Source organism: Habropoda laboriosa, unplaced genomic scaffold, assembly GCF_001263275.1.
Source record: "Habropoda laboriosa isolate 0110345459 unplaced genomic scaffold, ASM126327v1 scaffold22, whole genome shotgun sequence".
In the NCBI taxonomy this organism is placed as follows: Eukaryota; Metazoa; Arthropoda; class Insecta; order Hymenoptera; family Apidae; genus Habropoda; species Habropoda laboriosa.
In genome coordinates, this window is record NW_017100261.1 from 850,047 (window position 1) to 859,146 (window position 9,100).

The window sequence follows — 9,100 nt, forward strand, 5'->3', positions numbered from 1 at the left end:
TCTATCCGTCTCTATCCTCACGGGGATCGACAAAGTTTGGAAAGGTGGTCGGTAAACTCGCTCAACGAGTTCGCTATTTAATTATAACTGTGCATTACTCATTCTAGCGAGCGTCCTACGAAGAAACTGCAAGCCTAGATAGAGAGAGAGCACGGACGAGAGGTCGATACAGAAGGGGCTCGGATTCGATAACGTTCGGGAAATTCGCGGCGAATGCGTTCCGAAAGTGACTTGTCGCGTTAACGTGAGAGATTGCCACGGGTGCTCGAATTCGAGCTGGTAATTTCGTTTAAACGCCGCCTCTAACGCGATAAGGAAACTTCCCCGCTGGTAAAACTTATATACTCGATGAAATCTTCCGATAAAATTTCGACCGAGGACTATCCCGAAGAAAATAAATTCCCTATCCGTGATACTGTCTTAAAAAAGAAGAAAGGTTCTTTTCGCGCGATGCGTCTATCGATCGTGTGTAAGCCGCCGTTTCGTTCGTTTCGTACCGAAGGACACCTTAAACCGTGACGATTTTCCAAACGTTCCCAACACGAGCCCCGTTATCGATAGGATAATTGAACATATGCGTATTACGTACGTAAACGAAACAGGCGTGAAAATATAGAATATGAAACGTGGACGAAACAAACCTGCCCTGGATCATAACGCGAAAGAGTGAAGCTCGGGGAAATCAATTCTGAACTTACCTGGCACCTTCCCAAAGACACGATGTGCAAGTGAATCTTCTGTATCTGACCAAGGATATCTGTATTCTGTAAAAAAGAAACCGAGAGAAAAAAAGATATTATTATTCACGGTGTTAGACGTGGTGCAGATTGTTATATAAATTAGCGTGTGTATAATAAAGAAGCGCGAAAGTAGGTTTTCCCTTAAGAACGCGGAAACAGAAAGCAAAGCGTCGAGAAGGAAATGTCTATTATCATGTGCAAGTATAATTTCATGGAACTGTATTACGGTACGCGAAGGATATACGCACGCGTCCATCGTACTGGCGCAAGTATGACATAACAATTAGTCACTGGTGGAAAACGATGGATTCAACTGCCCACGTAATCGATGTAACGATGTTCATAGGTTAATCATACTTCCTTAAGTACGATGGAAATTAATACGTTACAGGATATATATACATAGAGAGAGAGAGAGAGAGAGAGTGTGAGACATTCCCCGTTACACTTTCGTAGGAAGGTAACGTAACAACGGTACGAAATAAATTAATAATCGTTCACGAGACAATAACTGTTACGTTGTTCCAAGTTAAATAGAAACTTTCTATCGAAGTGTATCGATACGTCGAAATGGCAAAAGTTTCCGGAGACACATTAAAGTGTGAGAGACATTCCCCGTTACACTTTCGTAGGAAGGTAACGTAACAACGGTACGAAATAAATTAATAATCGTTCACGAGACAATAACTGTTACGTTGTTCCAAGTTAAATAGAAACTTTCTATCGAAGTGTATCGATACGTCGAATGGCAAAAGTTTCCGGAGACACATTAATATCCGCTAAATACAGCAAATCAATTGTAACGCCAAAAATAACTGATGTGTGTGTGTGTGTGTTTGTGCCGCGAAGAGACTTCATTTTCTTGCGAGCCGGGTAACGTGAACACAGCCGTTATTACGTTCCCTCCGATGTTACTCGTACGTATGAAATATCACGTGTTTACGAAGCTCGGATTGATCCGTGGGATTAGGCAAAAGTAAGCGACTTACGTTCGGGTCATCCTTCAGTTTGCCTACGCAGATCTGCAAATCAGAAAAGAAAATTCAGGATTAGTATGACGTATAGGAAAGAAGATAGACGTGTATACACTTCGTGCTTCGGGGCAGCATCGTCGGTCACTGCTACGCTTTTATAAACGCGGCCGAGTCTCTCTCTTCTGTGGCGCAATGACGCAATTACCGTAAGACTCTGTCTCGATCGTATTGAAGAATGTGTACAAATGGATGAATCAACGTTTCCACCGAACGAAACAACCCTTTCGTTCCCCCTGTACTTTTCTTGGATTTTTAGAAATCATTTTGTAAGAATTTACGATAGTTAGATCGGTTTTTTTTTTTTTTTTTTACATAACTCTTGTGTACCGTCAGAGCACAACAGTAAACAAAAGGAAAAGTTCCGAAGAGCATTAAAGGAAATCGCATCGACCATGAAAGTAATCGCGCAAAAAATAAAAATAAAGCTTTATGTTTATGGATTTATTTATACATCGATGCATTATTAAAATAAACGTGTACAATGCAGCATGTCAGTTTTTTTTTCTTTTCTTTCTCGTATCGTATGTGCTCGATGCAAGGGAGCTTTTTTTTTCAAGACGTTATAAAATTTACAAACTGATATCACTGCACACCTGTTTCCCAATAATCAGCGTGTAACTGAAATGTCTATCGAACGAGAACAGGTTTGTCCTATCCAGTTGGCAAATACGCCGAACACGAATATTGATCCACTTAATTTAATTGGTCAATTCGCGATAAACTATTCGAGGGATAACCATTAACCAAACATTTTCAACGATTTTTTAAAGATACTTTCAATATACCGTACATATCGATTAGTTGGTGCGTTAAACGAGGATCCATTTTGGAAAAGATCGAAACGAACATGTAGGAATCGAAGTTCGAGATATATCGAACGAAGGCAGCTCGAAGTGTCACCGGAACGAAAATATTCAATTTCAAGGAGTTAGACGGGACAAGGTCGGTAGAGCAGGGCAGAATGCCGATCGCGCGCCGACAAACTTTCCCCCAATGCGCATATCCCTCTACCCTTCCTACTAGTTAATAAAAGTTCGCTGTAAATAGACAAAACAGGTACACGCGTTATGCATGATTCGATGATATCGGTTTAGCTGCGTCTCAACATGTACATCCGGATTCTGTCGACAGAATACCTTGACCCTATGCTCCTTTATAATGTAGAGTTTACACGAACGATAGCAAAGAAGCATTAATGGATTTAAAATGGAGGTCGATATTGGGTTATCAAGGATACCTGGTCGTATAGCTGGTTACTGTACGTGTCGTCTAGTAATAAACATTAAAGATATTAAAAGGCGAAGCTGAAAAGGAAAGTGTAACGGAGAAAAATGGTCGGAGTAATTGAACATGGTGGAAGTATATTTCGTTTATGGATACGAATAGGGCATCGTCAAAATTGAAGTTTATAGTGGTGTTTAAAAGAACTAGGCGGAAACAAAAGTAAGCACAAGAAGGAGAAAAGAACGGGAGAGGGTATAGGACCTATTGGTGCTAGGGTAAACGAGAAGGAAAGAGAGGGAGATCAACCGAACAAGTGAGTAACTGAATGAACAAGCGGGAGAGGGAGGGAGAGAGAGAAAGAAGAAGAGAGACAGAGAGAGAAAGATAGAATGTTGGTTCTCAAAGTCATGCGACGCATCGGTCGAAGCACTCTACCAACAAAGGTTAAGGTCTGAACACTCGTTCACCTTCGGGTTTATGTGATTCGTAAAAAAAAAGACCGTTTGCACGGTGCAAAGTTGTAGCATGATCGAAAGCGTGCAAAAGTTCCTTTGGAACTAGTTACGCTTCTTTCACTTTCGATAACGCGCAACATTGCCTGTGTAACCGAAGAGGGAATACAGTTTTACAAACCTCCGATACGAGTGAAAGGAATACTTCTATAAAATAGATCGAACGGACATGTATGCCATATTAGTGACTCAGTTTCCGTTCATGTCTCGCATAAACCGGACATCTTTGATCGAGATGATCGTTTCATGAAACTTCGGGGAATTTACATTAAAATAACAAGTTCCGTAAATACAGTATAGGAGGTGTGCATTTATGCACGCGCGCGCGTGCCTGATGCGTACATGCGTTCGTGCACGCATTAAAAAAAAAGAATATGTCGAAAAAACTTTCATACGTATTTACTTTTCCTTTATTTTACCAGAAAATCCGTCCGAAACGACAAATTATATTCGAAAGATATGCGAAAACATTTTTTACTTTTTAACTCGATTATCTATCGAACATGCTATCTCGATTTTTCAATCGATAGTGGATAGCGTGTGAAAAGAAGTGAAAAGACGTTGGTCGGGCAAGAATCATTCGTTAACTTACTCGCTCACTCGTTCGTTCAGTTTCGTACTCTCAATCTTTAAATCTTTATCGACATATGTACATGCACAGCCGCGGGACTCACCTGATGATCGCGTATGGCATTTTTCAGTTTATTTTGCACGCTGAGTATTTCTTCCTGCAAACTCTTCGATATCTCCATATTTTTCTATTGAGATTATTCGTTTTTCCTCCCTGTTCAAAAATCCGGCTGATTTTAGCGAGAGAAGAGGAGGACGGGAAACCCCTCCTCCCTCTCACTCTCACTCTCCCACCAAATTGACGAGAGCAGCGGTATACGCTCCGATCAACCGCACGCACGGCGCGCACCAGCCACGAACTCTTCGAGCCACCGCAACGACACTTGACCGTTTTAACTTAGGAAAAGCGAACAGGTAAAAATGTCACAGACACATTTTATCGCCTCGTTACGTACGTACATATGCACACCCTTATTTCACGGCATCGATGAGACGAAACAACGTCGCGAAACCGCGCACCAAAGTGAATTGTTCGCTCATCAACGAGCGTCTGTGCTGCCACCAGCACTGTTGCCTCCGTACACGGACGTGCCAAGTTGCTCGAGATCCCCTGACACCCCTGGCCCTTACCCTCGATCTTTCTCTCTTCCTCCCTCTCCCTTTCTTCGTTCCTCCCGTTGCGTTGTATGCCCAGGGATCCGACGCGCTCCTTGAAAGCAAGTTTTCGCGCCAAGCTTATAACCGGTACATGTGCCAAGCGTAACAGTTTTTCACTTTATTTTACAATTTTATTATATCCTTTGCTTGCCTATGATACACCACCACTATGAACTCTGCTTACAAATTTATGAAAACACAGGATGTTCAAAGAAAACATTTCCTTGAAGTAGATCTTTTACGATAGTGAACGTTGGTAATGCCGGCGATAGTGGCGCCACATATTTGCGATTACGAAACGAAACGGCGTTCACGATAGGAGACGAGCTCATTCCCTGAAGCCCAAAGACATGGTTTGGAATTTCTGCGCATTTGAAGACACGTCTTAACATGGTTCCACTTATTAAACACATTCGTTTAAATTAGCATTTATATTCTTTAATCTACCTTCCTTAGTTTCTACACACATATAAATTTGAAATAATTTTATCTTCACATAGATTACGTTAAACTATTATCCATTTTATACTTATTTACATATTTATGTGTGACAGTAAAGTAAAAGAAGTACGTGTTTTAGAAGTTTAGAATTATAAACACTGAACATTTTAAATATTCAGGGTGATTTAGATAATCGGATATTCAATACTTATTTATCGTAACAGGAAAGATTCCATTATGTGCGAAAAGATGTACTACAAGTATATGGCTTCTCTGCTTTTTATGAATTATAATGTGCTGCTATTTTTAAGTTAATACTTCAAATTACACGAAAATATGCTTGTCGCACTAAAAATTCAATGGTGTACATTAATATTTGTTTATGCAAAAACCGAAAATATATATAAACAAAATATAAAGTTTAAATCGATTTCCTGCACGTGATAGCATATCACGTGATCCCTCATCAGATACTCCTCGTATAGGCTAGTTTAATAATCATAATACAGTATCTTTATTTCTTCATATATAAAAAATTATTTGCATTAAAAAGAGTATACGTTAATCCGTATATTTGAATATGATCGTTTTACTAATTTTTACCTCAAGTCCAGAATTTTCTTTAATTTCTTTTATATAAAGGTAAAAATGTGTTTAAGAAACAGAGATTAAAAATATTGAAAAATGTGGTGTATTGATATGATTTTTGCTATATTTCGAAATAAGTTTTAAATTTTGTCTATTGATTGACAGTTATAACTTGAAACTATATATGTACATGATTAATAAACATCAAATACAAACTACAAAAATATCTAAGTTATTCATTTAGTATATGATCTATATCATTTAATAGTATTTTTAGACCAATTTCTGTGGATGATAAACTAAATGTTTACAAAAACTGTTACGTTTAAACTGTAAAAATTGTCTGTAAGTTTATAGTGGTCACTTTGTTCAGAATTACTTCAATGAGGATGTCGTTACCTTATTACTTCACACAAAGTTTGAAATCAATCTATATCACATACACGTAGTTACGTAAAACAGATCTCAAAATATTATAATTTTGTCGCTTAACCTTTTAAGAATTAGTTTGTTCGTTGGATATATAGTATGGTCATGGTTAAAGAACGCGCATGCGTAAACTTCTAAAAATTTTGTTCTAGCGTTCAACTTTATACAAGTTCTTATGCGTGTTAAGTACGTAGTGCAAAATAAAACACATTAAATTCTCTTTGATGTATTTTACACGGTTAAATTTATTTTGGTAAATACTCTAGTATGATTACATTTAGCTTTTAGTTATGTTAGAAAATCGATATCGCCGTCTTCAGCAGATTGTGAGGTTATATTGCAAGTTTTCTTTCTGTATATTTAAAAATAAACATTTCATCTTCTTCAAAGTTAATATTGTATTATAACTATTTCTATTGATGCAATATAATATAAATAACAATATTTTATATCTTTTTTAGTTAGATTCTTGTATAATCGATTATTGTGTGCACAGTTGGATAAAAAATATAAAAATATGTTCTTGTAATTTACAAAAAAGGTGATATTACTATTTATTAAATATTTACCAATATGTACACACAGTAATCAGAATAGTGAACAATTAATTTTATTATGTTATTCTTTGCAAGGAAAAAAAGCAAACAAAACAATGTTGATTGTATTTGTAGAATATGTTTACAAAAATGGCTGGAAAGAGAGCAGCTACTACAGAATTAAATCATGATAACTGGGATATAGAAGAAAATCCTGAAGAAGCAGGGACATTTAAAAAAGCTCCTGATGATGTACTTGAAAAACGAGTTGTTAAAAGAGCTAAGCGGCGTTTACAAAATTCAGAAGTAACTTTTTTTTATTCTTACAGTTTTATATGTATAGTTATGTCAATATCTGTATATTTCTTTTTTCTCAAAATATTTTTCAGGATACTACCAAAAGTGCATTTGGTACATTTACAGGTTTTAAAACAGCGACAGCTACAGCACATGCTTCTCCATTTAGCTTCTTAGTTGGTAGTAACACTAATAGTAATTCTAATGATGCTTCTTCAAAGACAGTTGCGAATATAAACAAGCCTCCTCCTATAAATAATGATAATCCACAAAGTAATGACAATGACCCAAATAAGAAAGACAATTCAGAAGTACAGGCAGTATTGACTACATCTGCAAATAAAAAGAGTACTCCTGATCAAGAAGAGCAAAATATATTTAAAAAATCTTCTGATTACTTTGCCAAGTTAAAAGGATTAAATGAAAGTGTGGCACAATGGATTAAAACTCATGTTGATGCAAATCCGTTTTGTATTTTAACACCTATTTTCAGAGATTATGAAAGGTACCTTAAAGAAATTGAAGCTAAGCATGGAAGTGGAATTGAGAAATCCATTCAAGTATCAGAACAAGCACAGTCTGTGCATGCCAGTGATAAAAAGGAAGCTGCTGCTGCTGACACAGAAAAAAAACTTGAGAGTTCTCCTTTTGGAGGAACAAACACAAAAGGTCCTTTTGCTTCAACTGTGAAAGTTTTTGGTAGATTTGCTACTGTTGGTCCTAACTCTATGTTTAGAAAATCAGATCAAACTGTAGACAGTAGTAAATCCATTTTTAGTAATACAGAACAGAGCTCAGACATGCACAAATCAGTCTTTCATAATACTGAACAAAAATCTGGAACTAAAAGTATATTTGGAAAAAATCCATTTTTAAGTAAACCCTCTTCTACATCAGATAATAAATCAGATGAACAAGACACAAAATCAGAAACAAAATCGACTACCACTGCTACTACTAGTTCTTTTGCCACAACAAATACAGTCACTTTCTGTTTTGGTCAAAGTTCTACTACTAACAATACATCAACAGGTTTTAGTTTTGGAAGGTAATGTATTTAAACTTTTCAGTATAATGGAAAGATTTTAATAACACTGTAATTCTGTAGTGCCAAACCATTTACATTTGGAGCACAAGCCGTACAGCCACAAGAACCTGAGGATAGTGAAGGAATAGATGAGGAAGATGAAGAACCACCAAAAGCAGATTATAAACCAGTAACAGAAGAAGGTACCATATATCAACAAAGGTACCATACTTAATCCTTTTTAGCAGACATAAAAAAGAAATATGCATAATTTAAAATTAAAACTTAAAGATGATGCAATTCATTCTCGTATTTTTTACAGATGTAAGGTTTTTGTAAAGAAAAATGGTAATTTTAGTGACAGAGGAGTTGGAATATTGTTTCTAAAACCAACACCAAATGATAAAACACAATTATTAGTACGTGCAGAAAATCCTTTGGGAAATTTATTGCTGAATACTTTATTGACTGAAAGTGTCCCAACAAAACGTATGAGTAAAAATACAATAATGTTGGTTTGTTTACCAAGACCAGAATGTAGACCTCCGCCGGTACCAGTTTTATTGAGAGTAAAAACTGACGAAGAGGCTAATGCATTATTCGAAGCACTCAATAAACATAAAAAATAAAAGAAATTTAGGAATGATAAACATTGAAAAAATACACTTGAGGGAAGGAATATAATAAAATCATGTTGAGCACTAACTGATGAATGTTTAAAGATAAAAACATTTTTTTGTTATTCGTATTCATTATATTTTGACTTTATTGCTAAGTATAAAATGTCATGTAAAATAAAACTAGAATAAGTCGTAAATATTTTTTATTCATCATTGCACATGACGTATGTTATGACATCATTGCTATAGGTAATGTTACAAGGACATGTAATTAAAGAATAAACATAAATCAAATTTAGAATAATTAAAATGCACATAATTATTTGGCACATATACTGCAAATACTTATAAAGTTAATAATTCGAATAACAAAAAGAGTTCGAATTGTACATATTTTAGTTTCATTTTTCCTATATTATATTTTA

At 36.0% G+C, this 9,100-nt stretch overlaps 2 protein-coding genes across 5 annotated transcripts in view; one reads left to right on the forward strand and one right to left on the reverse strand.

The window, feature by feature from the left end:
• LOC108572693 overlaps positions 1-4,262 on the reverse strand; it is a 10,743-nt gene extending 6,481 nt beyond the window's left edge. The window contains exons 1-3 of the mRNA XM_017934964.1: positions 4,185-4,262; positions 1,730-1,762; positions 699-764 (exon numbers count right to left, since the gene is read on the reverse strand). Of these exons, the coding sequence (XP_017790453.1) occupies positions 699-764; positions 1,730-1,762; positions 4,185-4,262 (177 nt within the window). The remainder of the gene's footprint in view (positions 1-698; positions 765-1,729; positions 1,763-4,184) is intronic.
• Positions 4,263-4,454: 192 nt separating this feature from the next.
• Positions 4,455-8,727, forward strand: LOC108572705 (nuclear pore complex protein Nup50). 4 transcript variants are annotated; one of them, XM_017934980.1, is made up of 5 exons: positions 4,455-4,494; positions 6,867-7,037; positions 7,121-8,076; positions 8,137-8,277; positions 8,378-8,727. In XM_017934980.1, the coding sequence occupies exons 2-5, from the start codon at positions 6,870-6,872 to the stop codon at positions 8,682-8,684; spliced, it is 1,572 nt and encodes a 523-aa protein (XP_017790469.1). In that variant the 5' UTR covers positions 4,455-4,494; positions 6,867-6,869; the 3' UTR covers positions 8,685-8,727. The 4 variants fall into 4 exon arrangements, with proteins under 4 accessions (XP_017790469.1, XP_017790468.1, XP_017790466.1 ...); XM_017934979.1 differs by lacking the exon at positions 4,455-4,494 and adding an exon at positions 6,324-6,381; XM_017934977.1 differs by lacking the exon at positions 4,455-4,494 and adding an exon at positions 6,340-6,448.
• Positions 8,728-9,100: the final 373 nt, after the last annotated feature.